General features: G+C 37.0%; 1 protein-coding gene across 6 annotated transcripts in view; it reads left to right on the top strand.

The window, feature by feature from the left end:
* Positions 1–3,897: 3,897 nt before the first annotated feature.
* The window catches only part of det1 (DET1 partner of COP1 E3 ubiquitin ligase), a 60,551-nt gene continuing 46,267 nt past the window's right edge, over positions 3,898–18,181 (top strand). For 5 of the 6 annotated variants that reach the window (XR_006248100.1, XR_006248103.1, XR_006248102.1 and 2 more), the window contains exons 1-6: positions 3,898–4,129; positions 4,717–5,485; positions 6,643–6,996; positions 7,210–7,400; positions 8,830–9,021; positions 9,523–9,722. Coding sequence is in view for 2 of the 6 variants with exons in the window: in XM_043228336.1 (XP_043084271.1) it covers positions 4,733–5,485; positions 6,643–6,996; positions 7,210–7,400; positions 8,830–9,021; positions 9,523–9,712 (1,680 nt within the window). In the remaining 4 variants the exon portion in view is untranslated. Of the gene's footprint in view, positions 4,130–4,716; positions 5,486–6,642; positions 6,997–7,209; positions 7,401–8,829; positions 9,022–9,522; positions 9,723–9,896; positions 12,009–18,181 lie in introns of those variants that run through there. The other variant, XM_043228337.1, reaches the window with a different exon arrangement.

Genomic DNA, 18,181 nt, shown 5'->3' with positions numbered 1-18,181 from the left:
ACACGTAGTCCCATGACACGTTGTACACGCTCATTATGAACCCAACTATGCCTGTCCAGAATGTTTCCCTCCCCCATAACACACACGCACACACAAACGCTCGCATATCGCACACAAGCCTTCTTACATGCACGCTCACACACGCATCCACAAAAGAAAGATCGGCATCCTGCACTTGTCCTTTACCCTTCATCCATTGTTTGGCTCTGAGAGGTTTCCACGGAAACCAGAATTAGAATTTGCCTGATACTTAAAGACGGGGCTGAAATGTGTTGTATGGCGTCTGTAGTCCATAGCGCATGTAAACAACTCGATTACTGGTGAACACTGACACTCATTCACTCGCAAAATGTATAGGTTTACCTCACAGATTATAGTGCATCGATAACCCCATCAGTTATCTGTAAAATATTACTAGACACATTTGAAAGAGGAGTTAATTGTAAAAATACCAGTTTATAAGAAGCAACACATTAAGTAGACATATTTGAAATACAGCATGAGATATAAGCTGCCAGTCTGTGGCCACATTGATTGGACTGGCAAAGCTGCAGAGAAGGGCTGGCTTTGGTAGGAAACAATGTTTCTAAGCAACAGCATCCTGTCAGCTGATCAGGACGACCAATTGAATTCAGCCATGTATTCTGCCTGGCCAATGAGGGAGCGCACGGCTTTATTTCTATCTGTGAGGGTTTAGTGTTAGGAGAATATATTTACACACACTGACCAAGCAGCCAGCAGGCAGATCTACGTAGTTTAGTCCAGAATGGCCTTTTTCTCTCAATGTGACTCAAAACGACATGAAGCTGAATAAAGTTTAAATTTAAGGTTAATCTTAGTGCTTTATGAAACAGGAATAGGCAACCTGTTGATCTCAGATTGTATATAGGCTACATGATTCACTCTGGTCACAGTGAAACTATTGGAAATACATTCATAATTATTCGTTATTTTAAACACGTCATTGTTAGCTCCAAGATGGGCTTTCTGATATGCACCATTTGATTTTTCTGCAAAATAATTGCTGCCATCTCATTTTTCTTTTCAGCGAACAAGCAAAATTTTAAGCTTGCTGGATTTTGCCCGAAGAGGAACAGAGTATGCATGAATATAAGTCACAATATGTAATCAATTGGACGTAAATGCGTCCAAAACAGATGGAATAGGGACTTGAAAAAAACAAATTGTGGAAAAAAATCCACATAAAGTTTGAAGGAAGCTACAATTACGGCAACATTCTATTATGTTGCTGAGCACCAACTATATTGAGAAGGTAAAAGCTTCTTTTTAAATGTCAAACACAGCCTCTATGTAACGCAGATTTCCAGAAATGTAAAAAAAAAAAAGCATCTTCGCTGCTTCTGCGCAAAAGGCAACCTTTTAAATCTGCTTTTTCCAATTACGGCAATAGGTTTATAATTACGGCTATATGCCACCGGTTTGAGTGTACTTGGAATTTCCTCTGGTCTGGCCATTTTTGAGTATGGAATCGGCAGTGAAAGTTTCATTACTGCAGAATTTGTGATATCCTGGTGCTCTTTGTTTTGCTTCTCTGGCATTAGGCCCTCATATCAGTCTAAAAACCAGCCTTAAGGACCCTTCATCTTCCACTCGGGCTCTGGATGCAGAGGAAATGAATCTTCCTCGTGCGTTTTGCCGGAGAGTGTGTGTGTGTGTGTGGGGGCCGTAGAACCAAAAACAAAACCTAAAAGGGAAGATGATGACCCTCGACGAAGAGAAAAGAGCTGAATGAAAGGCCATTATTTGGAAAAATCTCAAATGCAAAGCATATACCATAATGTTATAGCTGCCATGATTTTGGTCCCTAAGCGAAGCGCTTTGGCCAATGGGTAGAGAGTGCGCACAAAACGCTGGCATGTAGCATTTGGAGGGCTCTAATGTTCTTTTCCCATGTTTTTCCTCTGGAATACCTTTCATGCTCACAACCTGCCATTACTGAAGATTACAACTTATATAATCTACCAACTGGGTCTCTACATACTTGGGTCGAGGATAATTGGGTACAAATCCATTATCATACTCTCAAGGCCAAGCGCACAGGTTTCTTTCTGTGCTGTAGCTCTTATTCATTTTTCTTTTTCAATTTTTCAGCCCTCATAAATCCATTTTGGAGAAAGAACACTAAATGAATTTGGGCAAATTAGACTTTACCTCATGCTCCCTTTTTGGAGCTCCGCAAAAGAGCTACCGCATACGATTAAGCTTAAAATATTGTTTAGACAGACACATGCATGTATGTATGAATTAGCCTTTATGCTAAAGATTTTAATTAATGTTAATAAAATGTGAATATATATATATATATATATATATATATATATATATATATATATATATATATTTATTAAATAACCTAATATATATTATTTGTTAAATAACTTTATTATCATCTGACAGGTCAATTATAGCTAGATTAAACTAAAAAAATAAAATAAAATATAAAAATCATAAGCTATTGTAAGCTAATGATTGCTTCAAAAAAGAAAAGAAAAGAAAAAAACCCTCACCATCAAACTGTACCAGAAAGGCACCTCCATTAGTGGTGTTCTGTAAAGATTTATTGACCTCTGTCCTAATCATCATGGAACTACCCTGCCAATTGACATTTAAAAATGGTTTGTTAATATCATAATTTTAAACATTTTCTGCAAGACAGGCATGCTGCCTATTGAATACGGAATTAAAAGTGTATTTACAAAGTCCAAATGCTCCATAAAACGTGGAAGTGAAAAGGCATTTTGAGCATTCGTCATTTTTTTCTATGGCAGAAAGGGAAGACAAAAGAGTGAGATGACCTCATCTGTCACTGCTTTGCCTTTTCGGTGTACTCTGCTAATGGGTGCATAAATGGGAAGTGCTTTGTCCCTAATTATCAGTTCTAAATTTCCCTTTTGTTAGACCTCTCGCCAACCAAACCCTGGCCAAGACATTTCTTCTACCTGAAAAGTAAATTTAGATTATTTTTCGTGCTATATTCAAATAACGCTGCTGGGGAAAAAACTAAACATTATTACAAAAAAAAAAAAAAAAAAAAAGACTAAAGTCTGTGCTCTTAAGTTTCTTTATTCTGTTTACAATAGGGGAATAAGAGGTCACAGACGTTTTGGCTAGAGGCATTCAGTGCATCAGTTCATTCATTGCTCGTTTTCCACAATCTGTGAGCATTATAAAGCGTTGCTGCTTAACCCTTAAACAATAAAGTCCATCTAAACTTATCATAGAACAACTAAAGCCATAGGATCTACAACACTTCAGACATGCTCTTTGGAGATGTCAATGTCTTCATCACAACAGACCTCAAAACTCAATCCAAATGCATTTTAGACGTCTGGTGCCATGCTTACGATAAATGTTTTGTCTGCTGATGACTGATTTGTATTTACTCCTCCTGACTGTTAACGTTTTCGTGACATACAGTACAAATATGCATACGTTCATATAGAAAGTCCCTCAAAACGTCTTTAAATCTAGACCTAGACCAATTTGGGGCAGCTAACCAGTTGATGTGTTGTAACATAATCCAACCCTGAGCAAGAAATTAAATTCAGATTATTTTAGGTATCGCGTTCCTACTGAAAACCATCAGTGTAAAGTGGTTTGTGAGTTTAAACTATTGGTGTTATGCTGGTCAGTATGATAGTTTCCCAGCCTGACCGACTGGAAAAACACCAAAATCACTGTCTCAAAGACCATGTTGGTACCCATATCTCACGTTCCTCCAGTACTACAGAATTCAACGGGTTAATAATTCGACAGATCATCTCTTCGATCTAAATCGCTCATTCGTTGTTACCGCCGAGGTGTAGTTGCGCTGTTTCGCCGCTGCTGAAGGGGGCGCTCTGGCGTTCTCCGAGCCTGGTGTCCTCTGTTTATACGCAGAGCTCGACGAATGCTAGTTACTTCCGGCGTTTAGACGGGCGAGCGGAGCTTTAAACTTATTTATACTGCCAAATAAACTTTTATACCGCGTTGTACCTCATTCTTAAAGTGTCTCGCTCGTATGTTTTGTTCGCATGCGGCTGTAGGTTGTCTCCCGGACGTGCCTGCGCGTTTAGAAAGCTAAAGCTGTGTAAATGTTATCATGAGAAGTATTTAAATGGACGTGCAGGTAAGTTATGCATAACTGCGTATGTTTAGTTAATTTGGGTTTTAATATTTATAACGAGCTTATGGTTAACCTTTCAACATAAAAACGAAAAAGCAGTTTAAAAGCAGAACTATCTTCTCTGATTCCACACGTATATATGTTTCTGTGTATTTGTTTTTATTATGTAAAATATTTTACGTACGGAGAAATTCTCATTTGCAGCGTTAAAGCTGTTATGATAGCTGCCTCTCTTTTATTTTGTATTATATACAGTACATAAAATACATTTTGTAGAAAGATCCACTGTTATCTGCATTGTATACATTCACGTGATTATAATGGGCTATTTTAATAATGTTTAAATTCCTTTTTGTTCAGTGGGAAAGCTCTTACAGTGTCCCCATTTTTTTTATTTTATTTAAACTAATTTTGTGAGAAAATCTGCTTTGCGTTAATTAAGTTGAATATAAATGTTCTCATACGCAGTTGGAAAGCTGTTAATATGTCCTTCTATTTGTGTATTTATTTTTTGGTGTTATATTAAATCATTGTGTAGAGAGATCTGCTCTGCATGTTTTGCATTTAACTGTACAACTTCTCTTTTGCAGTGTTAAAGCTGTTATTATGGCTTCTCGTCACAACACTACATCAGAAGACGATTTCCCGACCCTGAAGCCGAGACGCATCCAAAACCAAAACGTTGTCCACCGGTTAGAAAGACGCCGGATCTGCTCTGGTCCGGTCGGGGGACATTGGTATCGTGTGCGTTGCTTCCACCAGAACCTGTTCCCCAACTTCACAGTGGTGAATGTAGAGAAGCCTCCCTGCTTCCTCCGTAAGTTCTCCCCTGACGGGCGATGCTTTATTGCGTTTTCTTCTGACCAGACGTCTTTGGAAATCTATGAGTATCAAGGATGTCAAGCTGCTGAAGATCTGCTTCAGGGTCAGGAGGGAGAAACGCTGGCCAATGGGAACGACCAGCGCTCCCTGAACATCAGAGGCAGACTCTTTGAACGCTTCTTTTCTCTTCTCCACGTCACCAACGTGGCCTCCAACGGAGAGCACTTGAATAGAGAGTGCAGTCTTTTCACTGACGACTGCCGTTATGTGATCGTCGGCTCAGCTGCTTATTTGCCCGAAGAACCGCATCCACACTTTTTTGAGGTGTACAGAAACAACGAATCTGTGACACCTAACCCACGCTCTCCTCTTGAGGACTACTCGCTGCACATCATAGACCTGCACACGGGCCGGCTGTGTGATACACGCACCTTTAAGTGTGACAAAATCATTCTGTCACACAATCAGGGACTGTACCTATACAGAAATATACTGGCAGTGCTTTCTGTGCAGCAACAGACCATACATGTCTTTCAGGTGAGTGTGTAAGACTTCACCGTACAACACAAATCCCATGGAACTATGTCTGATATGTTGTATTTTTTATAGATAATGTACAGTGTGCCTTATTTCTGCTCAGTCCTACTATTGCTGTAAGTTCTCTATAGTTTATGAAAGAAGGCTAATTTTTTTTTTTTTTTTTTTTTTTAAAGGCAGCAAAAAGTCAGAAAATGCCCAAAAAGAGAGAGGACGTTATTATTTTCTTAAATATAAAATGCATAACATATATTCTTAAAATATTGACATTTAACAAACTAAATCAGTCAGACATTGTTATTCAGATCAGAATTTCTTGTGATTTTGGAAAAATGTAAATAAAAAAAAAAAAAACATGTAATGATTTCTTAAAGTATTATTGACACACATTATTTTAATCAAACTTAAACTTATTTAATCATATGTATACTTATCTATACAAATATATAAGAAACTTATTTTTTTAATAATGATTTTACAATTATTTTATTAATATTATAATATTTTCTTTAATACAAAAATTAAAGAAAATAGATTTTCTTAATTATTATATAATATACCTAAAATGTATTTATATCTGTTTTAAATATACAAAATATAAAATGTATATTTTAAATATTTTGACAGTTATCAAATACATTTCTTTGTCAAACATGTTGCTTTTGTACCCATATCTTATTACAGTTACATAAACATAAATAGTAATGCTTAAGAGGATTTGTTTCTAAGAATCCTATATATTCTTAAATGTTAGACATTCTTTAAACATAATTGTTTATAAAAAATAGATTTTGTCAGACCATGTTACTCATGTAACACAAGTTTAAAATGGAATTTCTCTACATTTTTGGCCATATCTAAATAACAAAAATGACAAGAAATACAGAAATAATTTTATTTCTTTAAATAGTCCATATATAAAATGTACAGGGTATATAAATACAAGATATATATATTATAAATATATATATATATATAATAATATAATTTCAAAAATTAAACTCCCCACTTTTTTTCATTAATCATTTGTTTTATGATTTCTCTTACTATTTGTAAAAGTAAAAATGGAAAAAGGTTTTCCCCCTTAATTACTTCTTATCAAAATATTAAACTTACTAAAATATTTAACTAGATTTTTGATCATCCCTTCTAACTAGGTGACACCGGAAGGAACCTTCCTTGACGTGCGCACCATTGGTCGTTTTTGTTACGAGGATGACCTGCTGACACTGTCTGCGGTTTACTCTGAGGCCCAAGCTGAAGGCCAGCCCGGTTTCTCCCGCCTGTATAAGGAGAAAACCATCAACTCCTTAAAGCACCGTCTGCTGGTGTACCTGTGGAGGAGAGCGGAGCAGGACGGCAGCGCCACTGCCAAACGCAGATTCTTTCAGTTCTTTGATCAGCTCAGGCAGCTGCGCATGTGGAAGATGCAGCTCCTGGATGAACATCACCTGTTCATAAAGTACACCAGCGAAGACGTGGTCACGCTGAGGGTCACCGACCCCTCGCAGGTACAAACCACCAGCTCTGGGAGTAACCTGAGATTCAATCAGATATGCTCTTGCTGGCGTCATCCCTTAATCTCTGGTAGTGTAAGATGTAATACTTGTTATTGTTTTGTTGTGAATCTTTATACAGGTGGGATTTGTGTCGCGTCATGGTCGGTGTACCAGAAGGAAAATATTGTTTAAACCACCTTCTTAATTCTCCCCTTCATTTTTTAGCCCTCTTTCTTCGTGGTTTACAATATGCTAACCACCGAAGTGATTGCGGTTTTTGAGAATACTTCAGACAAACTTCTGGAGCTTTTCGAAAACTTCTGCGACCTCTTCAGGAACGCCACGCTCCACAGCGAGGCTGTGCAGTTCCCCTGCTCCGCTTCCAGCAACAACTTTGCACGTCAGGTGCAGCGCAGGTGAGATATATATATATATATATGTGTATATATATATATATATATATATATATAGACCAAATTTGTAAGCCACAAATTGATGGTCGAGCCAGAGGAGGCCTGTCTCACAAAAGGCTATTACAATGACTCAGTGTAAATGTGCCGTTCTACATATTGGGTGGGAACTTGCTCATGCCGACACCTTTTAATATTAAAAACCCTAATTATGTAGGCTCAAATGCAAGTTCTGGAAAAAATGAACAAAATATAAATGTTCTGAAACTTTTTGAAAAACCTTATCCATTCAAAATGATGCAGACAGATTTCTTTCCTGCACAAAAAATAGAAGTCTCATTCTTACCATAGCTGCATTTATTAATATTTCCAAATAATTGCTTTCTTTTGTAACATATTTAAAAAGTATAATATTCTTATGAAGCTAAATGTTATCACATGATCGTTCAGAAATGTTAATAATATGCAGATTTATCTCAAGAAGCAATTCTCATAATATTGATAAAAATGGGTGTGCTGCTTAATATTTTTTAGAAACCAAGATAATTTTCTTCCCAGGATTTCTTTAGGGATTGGTGAATAGCAAGTTTAAAAGAGCATTTATTAAACCATCCAAAATAAGTTTTTGTTTACATGGTATATGTGTGTGTGTGTGTGTGTGTGTGTGTGTGTATATATATATATATATATATATATATATATATATATATATATATATATATATATATATATATATATATATATATATATATACCATATATATATATATATATACTACATATATATATATATACATATATATATACATATATATATATATACACATATATATATATATACATATATACCATGTAAACAAATACTTGTGTATATATATATTTTTTTATAGATTTAATATTTATTTATTTTATAAAATATAAATGATATCAGTATGTGTGTTTATTCATAATAAATATACACAGTACACGCACAATTATCGTGTAAACAAAAAGTTATTCATTGTTGACGGCACTAATTTAAATATTGCTAAAAAAATCATGTTACTGTTTTTAAATATTATAACTAAACAAATTTTCTTGCCCAAGATGACAAAAGCTCTCTTCTATTTTAATCTGGGGTTATGTCCTAACCAGTTGTTTTCTTTTTCTTTTCTTATTTTTTGTTTTAGTAAATACTAGGGATGCACAATACTAGATCTGATAAGCCAATATTTTTCAAATGATCAAGACTGTTGATACTTCCGGTGAATCTAGTGAATCTAATCACCATTCAGTCAAAAGTATACTTCGAGAATGATCACTGTCACCGCACATGAGCTATTTGTCTTATCAGCAAGCATTTTTTTTTTAAATCCGAAAAACTCATAGCTGTTATTTTAATTCATTTGAGTTGCTTGATGAGAGCGTTATTTATGGACTGCTTGGTTTATCCCCAGATTTAAAGACACCATTGTCAATGCCAAATACGGAGGGCACACAGAGGCAGTCAGGAGGCTCCTTGGGCAGCTGCCCATCAGTGCTCAGTCCTACAGCAGCAGCCCATATCTGGATCTCTCCCTCTTCAGCTATGATGATAAGTGGGTGTCTGTCATGGAACGGCCAAAGACCTGTGGAGATCATCCCATACGGTACCTTTTTAGGTTTAAAGAATTTAAAATCCCTTTGATTTACCCAGATCAAAAGTGGATTTTTTTAGTGGATTGGTGTATTATTTAACAGCCTTTTCATGTATTCCTTTTTTTTTTAGAGCACATCTGAGTTTTATTCTCTTGCAGGCTTAAATGTAGACATATGCAGTGTCTAAAGATTGTTGACAAAGACAGTGATCTGCAGAAGAGGCCAGAATGTACGCCCACTTTTTCAGTATAGTGAAAAATGAGACCCAGTGTGAGGTCTGCATCAACTTTCCTTGTTAAATCTTGAAACACTGAAGTGTAATTTCATGCCGTGACAGGCGATCTTTAAAACACTTCCTGAGAGCTCTCAAAAATTTCCCTGACAAATGTTACCACAATTCTCTGATGTACCAAACAGCAGTTCGCTTATGCTGTAAAACACACCGGTTTCTTGCTGTCGACATGCGAGTTGGCATCTTAATAAACTGCCACTTTTTCCCTGTCCTCCTGCAGGTTCTACGCGAGGGACTCGGGGTTGCTGAAATTTAAGATCCAGGCAGGCCTGCTGGGCAGACCCATTAACCATGCGGTCAGGAGACTAGTCGCGTTCACCTTCCATCCCTTCGAGCCGTTCGCCATCTCCGTGCAGCGCACCAACGCCGAATACGTCGTCAACTTTCACATGCGCCACGGATGCGTATGATAACGCGCGTGTGAGTAGAGACGTGCGCTTCAAAAGACTGCTTTTGTTTTCTTTTTATACTTGCTTTTTTTATCACAGTTTTATTTATTACAAAAGTGACGTCTTTTATGCATTTACGCTAAATGTTTTATATTTAGTTTTTCTGTAGCAATGTGTAAAATAAAACGCTTTATTTATATTACAGTCCTGCCTTTTCTCGTGGAAGGTGAAAGATCGTTGATGTTTTTTTCGGGATGGTTTAAACTGATATCCTCGGCTCACATTCGTCATCTGCCATTTTTAAACGGCAGAGAAAGTATAGAATATGCTAATGCCCCCTTTTAGCAGTTTTCCCCTCAAAAGCCTAATGAAAGAGTTCAGCTTCCATTACCAAGCCAGCTCCCACATAGTCGACCGGCATTAACCAAAAAACGGAGGTGGGTTCGAAGCACGCAACACCACAGCAACACTAATGCCACAATAATAACAACAAAAACTAATTCTGAAATTGATTCATTACAGCCAGTTTACTAAGTGAGAGGCTTCCCTGTGGGAATACGATTGTTCAGTTGATAGAGCAGAGGTTGAAGAAAATGCATCTGTTTTAACAGGCACTTCAGCGCTGATTGAAGGACAATTTTCAATACGGGAGATTACGACAGCTTTAAACCGCCCAGCGTTTTTTGTGAACTTCCATACGGAGGGGGAAAAGATTTTTCCCTCTTCATAATGAAGCCAAAATACAATTAGAACTAATAAATCGAACGCGCGAGTCCCAGACGACTCGTATTTGGAGTCGCCCGTCTCGGTGGGAAAGGAGCATGTCAAATCTCCCCCCACCAGTCTAAAAGCTTTCTTTTCTTGAAGTTCCGCAGAGTGCCATTTTTTTTGAGTGGACCCCTAAGTGCAACTACTGTAAGTGTAATCATTCTCTCAAGGCTTTATGAATACGAATCTCTGATATCCCGCTAGTTACTGACAGAAATTTCCCCTGTCCAGCAAGATGACCGCGTTCTTGTAGGTGCTCCAGGCGCGGTTGTGCGCGGGGCCCCTGAACGCAGGAATGAATGCTTTTAGCCGCGGACTGGATTGAAAAGTGTGATCCTAGGGTTCGGCGTGGGCGGGAGTGGGAGGGTGTCGACTGTGCTTCGTAGGGCTTCTCTCTCATTTAATTCATCTGTAATGGTGCTGCCGCAGTATGGAACAAAAAAATCTTACAGGGGTTATAATTTCCCCGCGCAATCAGTTCAGTTTTGCGCTACATGGGAAAAAAAAAAAGAGGGGAGAGAGAGTGTGAGAGAGAGAGAGAGGGAGAGAGAAAAGGTGAAACATACGGAACACTTGATTGAGGAGAAAATTAAGTGAAACGTTGTGAATTGTGATTGCATTATTCAACGTTTTCCATCGCATTCTTCCTTCTTTTGTGTTTCTATTATACGTCGCGGTGACCTGTCCCCCATCACAAATGATCCACACTGCTCCGGGTATGAGAGAATTAATTAGATAAAGAGAGAGAAGAACTAAAACATTTACCACAACAAAATTGGTGCCGACAGAGATGTTATGCCACGCTCTTTCAGTCCGACCTCGTCACAGGCTTTAATAGCTGTCATTGTTGTGGCTGCCTGCGCTGTTAGACAGAGACAGTGCGTCTTTCATTGCGGTCTTTATTGCTCCGGTTTAAAAGGTGTTACTGAACCCGAACCATCCATCATGGGCGCGCTTTGTAAAACATGGGATATCTGTGTGTCATCAATTGAAAATCTGTGCTACTCTCCAACCTTGTGACTTATTAGAAGGAGCATTTAAAGTAGCTTGACATTTCAGCTTGCTTCATGGGTTTTTATAGCGGCATCGGTCGGCTCTGCTGCATGTAAAGTTGCATAGGTCAGTTGTCTACCTCCCTGGGTGTTATTCTACTCTTACTTGTCACAAAGTCTTTCATGATATGCAATTACAATCCCTTCTGGTCTAATTCGGAGTTGGCTGGAGCTATTTGAAGTATTTTGCAGTTTAAAACTTCAAATGACTGCGAATGGCTGTCAGTTCTGAATGACTTTGAGAACCGCTGATTTCAAGTTTGTTTTCTGTTTAGGATTAAGATTATATAGATCAGATAGATAAAAATGGTAGGTAAAAAATCTACAATATTTTACATGCAGCAAAATGAAACAATGTAAATTTTGACTCATGGTAGTGCGCACAAAATACATTTTTATACGGAAATTATGTATTATTAATTGTTAGAATTAATTATTGTAATATTTTTGTAGAATTTTTTTATACATTTTTTTTTAATAAACTGCAATTCATTTCACTAATTAAAGTATCAGTTTTGTTTTATAACAGTCGTGAATTAAGACCTTTTACATTTAAATGTATTTTCTAGATAAATCATAAATTAAAATAGCAGTTTTGTAAACAAGTAAAATGAAATACTGAAATACACTGCAGGGAATACTTGACTATTTAAAAAAAAAAAAAAAAACCTGTACTCCTTTTCTATATGCTAATATTTGGAACAGTTTTTTTCATAAATGTGAGGTCTTTTTTTTTCATTTTAATGGATTTTATTAATTACAATGTTGGCCAAAACAGTAATTTAACATTTTATGTTTTGCATTCTTGATTCCATACTTTGTGGCAACATATGTCACTTGGTGAACTTCTGTATATTTTTCTTGGCCAATAACAGCATTTTTGATATGTGCCTATTCAAAAACTTCCTTCTCTTTTTTTAATAATAGCGTAATGCATCTTTGTTCAGTTTTACATTAATTTTATGATTGTTTTCGACCTTGAATTGGCCTGTGCCTGTAGCCCTCAAAACGACACGTGTGGAAAGTGTTTGATGGCCCTGTAACACTTTTTACATTTTTATAAGTATAGACTCTTCAAACTTGTAATCAGGCGCTTATTTTTTGTTAATTAAGTCTGCACAAATGGCAGCAACCTAGCATGCAGAGAGGCCTCGAGTCACCTGAAAAACTTCATCTGGGTTTATTCGGCCGCCTAATTAGGTGTCCAGCTGCTTGCCGGTCGGCCAGCTTGGAGATCACGTCCAATCAGACGGCCAAGTAAATCCAGGGCCACTGAGCTGGGCAAACGTGTGATATCCTGCCTCGGTCGGTGACATGGCTGACTGGGGTTAACCTGTGAAGAGGCAGCAGGTGCTGTGGGATTAAGTGTCCGCCCTGCCTCTGGTTACACAAGCTAATTGAACATATTCTGACGCCCTTTGGACACCTGGGGAAAGCCTCTGGACATGAAAGTGGGAGGGATCTGGTTTGGACCATGTGGGTTTTGAGGAAAAAGAATATACTGACCCATATCGTCTGATAATAGAAATACAATTCCGTTTGCTTATTAAGCTAAAAAAAACAACAACAAAAAAAACATGCATACTACACTGAGGAAAAAGTGATGGAGAAACAATTATCGCCCATGAATTGGTAGTAAATTCACAATTAATTACAAAGTAGTGGAAAGTAACCCTTTGAAATCCGCACTCAATTTTCGGTGAGGAAAGGCTGAAATGGTCTTTTATGTAAAATGTGCTCCAATGACTCATGAGTCCTTCTTCATTTATCTTTGGAACACGAAGTAAGACATTTCGGATGAAATCTAGGAGTTTTCTGCCCCTCCATAAACAGCAATGCAAAGCCCAGAAAGGTACTAAAGACATCGCTGCACCTTGTTTACGTTCCTGTACTTTCTATTCTGTTTTAATTTCCTTTTTAATGCATTTTTTATATTAATTTAATAGAAGGTTAAAGTAAGTGCTGTGATAGTATAGAGAATATGGGCAAAGAAAGACAAGTGTGTTGGTTAATCAGTTGAAAGTAGGACCTCTATTTGTTTGCCTTATGATAGTTAAAGTATGGGTTACAAAGTAGGTAAACGGTCACCCCCCTATTCCAGAGGTGCTTTTGCACACCTCTGGTTTGAAAAACTCTGAAAAGAGGTGCGTTGTTCAATGGGGTAAGGTGTGGGGGTAGGGTATGGAGAAAAGGCGGAGATGGCATAAAAAGGGTGTTAAAATAACGGAATTGTAACCTGAAATATCTTCCTTTGTGTTCACAAGAGATACGAAGATTAAAAAAAGGACTCATGAGTTAAAAATGACATGTTGGTGAAAATTTAATTAACAGCATTCCACTACTTTGTAATTGTGAATTTACTACCAATTTATGGGCGACAATTGTTAGCAAAGTACTTCTAATTTGCACACCACACTTTGATGCAAGTCCACGGTCTCATCAGTTTGAACCTTTGGACCCTGACGTGCATACACTAGAATCCGAAGATGAACCAGATATTGTAACACGTACCGCATTTGTGCAGACAGTAAAGACGACGGGACTCCTGATCTTCCTGACCATGACACCCTGGACTGTCTGCTTTTCCTTGGAGGCTTCCCGTCTCTATCTCACACCAGCCTCCAGGGCGCCGCCCCCACTCCCCGTTGGTACCGTTACTGTAACGATGACACCTTAAAATAAAGTATAACCAAAGTTTTTTTTTTTTTTTTTTTTTTTTTTTTTATCCAAATTTTAGGGCCTGTTTGGAAAAAATCACTCTTGGGATAAAAAAAAATGTATTACTTCGATGAGATGGTTCTTTTTAATCAGTTGAAAGACTCAAATTACCAGTTTGAAAAAGTCAGCAAATCCTTCATGTAGCAAAGCTACAAGTTGCTATTCTGTTTTGTAAGTTTTAAAGAAATTGGCTTTAAAAAGTCTATCATAAAATTTGTATCAAAAACAAATTTTGCGTTTAGGGGGCAGCACATGAAAACAATTCAAATTGATGAAAATGAATGATCCTTAACAGCTAGTTCTTTGTGTATAAAAACCATACAGTGCACTTATAAAAAAAAAAAAAAAAAAAAGATCTTATTGTTTTCTGCATTGCCGTTCAGCATTGGCAAATACTGAATGAGGCTGATCAAAAGATTTTGTTCCGTGAATTTACATTGAAACCTATTTTTGTTCTTGAGCTGTCCTTGCAGGCTGCGCACAAAAACACAGCACAAGCAGTATAGTCAGTGCAATTCATGAATGAATGACTCTTAGGAGCTGGGTGCTTTTAGCAAATCAAACAGGTGCAGAGCAACCAGCATAAACCAATGCATAAACAAATGGCTATTAAGACCAGACTCATTCATTGGATTGTTCAGCAGGCTCAAAAGTTCATGAGTTTCAAATCAGTCTGAGAGATACTTCACTAAACCAACCCACTTAAAGATCTGTATCGCTACTGAAATACACACATTTTCTTATTTGTTTGCATATTTCTACCACTAAATGAAAAAAGATAATTGTGACTTTGAATCGTTGAAATTCTTTTGTGGACACAAGCATCACTTTTTTTAGACTAACATCTAGAAATTATGAATTTATATCTGAAACTCGGTTTTCATATCAGAATCGCAAGAGTTCGTATCTTACATTTCAGGCTTTTCTTAGAGTTTTATGTTTTTATAGTTTATATGTAACGACTATATTCTGAAAAATGTTTTTTTTTTTCCTCCCAGAGAGAGAAAGAGAGTTTTGATCCCAGAATCTGCAGGTTTATATTTTTTATATATATATATATATATATATATATATATATATATATATATATATATATATATATATATATAAAAAACAACCACAACAGTTTTTCACGTATTTTCTGAAAAATAAGGATGCATGACTTGAATGAAAACATATATCAGATCATCGCTGATGTATATCGATCAGGAGATGCTCACGTTTGGCCGTCTGTAAAAAATGTTGCTCATCTATTAGCTTCAAACTGGGTAAAAGGTTTCAAATGTTTGAATTAACGGTGAGTGGGCAGTACAAATAGCAACAGAAATTCACTCTGGTCAGTTGTTTTGGTAAAACATTAACCGGAGGTTGATTACGAGAGGAGGTCATGGACCATATGCTAGTGTTTGCGGCATATATGTCGCGTTATCAATCTTTATGAGAATATAAGGCCAAAATGCATACATTTCCTACCACATGCGATGCGAAGACAAGCCCTCTCTGCTGGCCTGACCCTGGTTACCATGGTTACGATGTGTACTTTGTTGTAGCCACTGTCTGCCTGGTAACCCAGTTCTTGCTAATTGCTGTTGTCTTGGCAACAAGGTGCCCAATGTAATCTGAAAAAAATGGGTAACAATCTGCAACAAATGTATGTATTCATTAGAAGAATTCAGCCTCTCCCTTCTGGCGTTCCTTCGGCAGACTAGATCACATTTTAATCTGTGTGTTTTTGAGTTAGAATAAAGTGACTCGACACACCTGGCCTTACAAGATCACACTTATTTCAGGGCAACCTCGACACTGGGCTGCCGGCCACCTGTTAGACAGCAGTGTAATATGAAACGGAAAGAGCTTGCTCTGGTGTAGCATCGTGTGTTATTGTGTAATTCAATAGAGAGGACCTACACTGATTTTCACCCTAGTGAGATGTTCACATCATCATTCAGAGGAGACAATGAGTCTAACGAGCGTGTTTAGTTCAATAATTCACCTAATTTAATTCTGCAGTTACTCTTTGCATAATGGACCAAATTAAATGCGTAGCCCACTGTACTTCTACAACAGCTATTGCTGTATAAAGCCACTATATGAAAGTACATCTGAATATCAATGCATATTTCTTTATTCTTGGCATATATGCTGCTGATTTTCATATTGTTCCAACACTCTCAGGGGAAAAAGGTACAAGTCTATCACCAGGGCAGAACCCTTTCGAAAAGTAATATGTACCATTTAGGTACCTTTTAAAGAACCAATAATCACAATTTAGCGGTAAATAATGTACAAAAGTATACCTTTTGAAAAAGTACCATCCTCATAGCTTGAACATTATTTAAAGACGTCTAATACTACTTAATATAATCTTTTCTTTGAAAGGAATGTGAATTACGCTTCAGAATGACAAAAAGCACCATGCAAGCATTATAAAAGTGGTTTATGTGCCATTTTTTTTAAGCCATATAATGACCAAAAATAATTTTGTGCTGCTTGTCTTGGTCCCTCTTTATACCAATGGGCTTAAATGTTATGCAGTTTTAAAAGGTACTATGTAATTACTGTGTTCTTATTGGATTGCAGAACACTAGAATTGCTGCTATTGAACTAGGATAACGGGTATGGTTGGGTTTAAAGGCATAGTTAACCTAAAAATGAAAACAACCCCATGATTTACTCACCCTTAAGGCATCCTAGGTGTCCCAAATGGCCACTACAGGAAGAGAACGCCTTTTATACGGATGTTCCAAACAAAAGTGAGCAACTAAATCCCTTCACGAAGGGCCCTTCCAGAAATCTGTTACTGAAGGGAACATGTGACGGAAGTGATTTCCATTTGTTATCATGTGTCTTCAGTTGGGAGCTCTTGCAATATATTTTAAATGAAATGCCCTATACTCGTATATATCCGCCCGGGCAGAGGAGAGAGCAAATAGGATCATTGGTCATGAATTACAAGTACAAAAAAATTTAGGAGAATATAAGCCAAGAGGAGCAGTTTCCTTACTTTGATAAAGTAAGGAAACTGTTTCTGCTTTGCTGTAAACAAACGCTAGTTCTTGTGATACTAGCATATTCTCATTAGAGCTAATTCTTTTCTTCAAAAATGTATTTATTTGCTACATAAGGCATTTATTCCCCCTGCCAGATCCATATGAGGCGCTTTTTTATTATGGATAGATTTGCTTTATTGGATATCTTTTGGACTGTTGAAACCCACTGGGGTCGAAGGTATCATCGGTGAGACCAGCATACTTTAAGTCCACTTAATATAAAGTGGAATTTTTTTGATAGCCCTTTGATAGTTTCATTTTTATTATCAAGATTCTTTCAATAATTTAAATAGTTGTGGATGCAAGTTTTCAGTGTGAACTGAACAAACTTACATAAAAAAAGCCTTATGGCAAATATATCTTTGTTGAAATATTTAAAAAATTATATAATAGTTAATTCATTTCTGACCAAAAGAAACCCTCCATTGTGTACCTTTATTTAACAACATTTGAGAATTAGCCCAAATTTCTTCATTTAATAAGATAAAAAATGTTTACCACTGCACGTTTAGTTAACTTGAAGACATTTCTGAGAACTGAAGTAACGAAAGAAGCTAAATCCTTCTCCTGAGATCATTTAGTGGACACCGAGTTTAAAAATGGCCCATGTGCGTAAGGAGGTTGTGTCACTGTTTTCCCATGAGTGTGAATTCATGTATGTGTCACATACAAGTAATTTATACAGAGTCACATTGAGATGCATACATCAAAACTAGCGTTTCTCACCCATATTCTGGTCCAAACCAGAAATATTTGCATTTAGCACCAACTCACAATGCATGTATAGCAGACAGTTTAAAACATTACTTCATCAGTGATGTATACTTTCCTTCAACTTTGACTGTTACGGCTAAAACTGTGTTCTCCTTAAAAGAATGTTCAGTAAGCCATTCATGCTTGAT

The sequence above is a fragment of the Puntigrus tetrazona genome, chromosome 25 (genome assembly GCF_018831695.1).
Source record: "Puntigrus tetrazona isolate hp1 chromosome 25, ASM1883169v1, whole genome shotgun sequence".
In the NCBI taxonomy this organism is placed as follows: Eukaryota; Metazoa; Chordata; class Actinopteri; order Cypriniformes; family Cyprinidae; genus Puntigrus; species Puntigrus tetrazona.
Note: the sequence above shows the minus strand (reverse complement) of the source record. Positions and strands in the feature narration are given on the sequence as shown.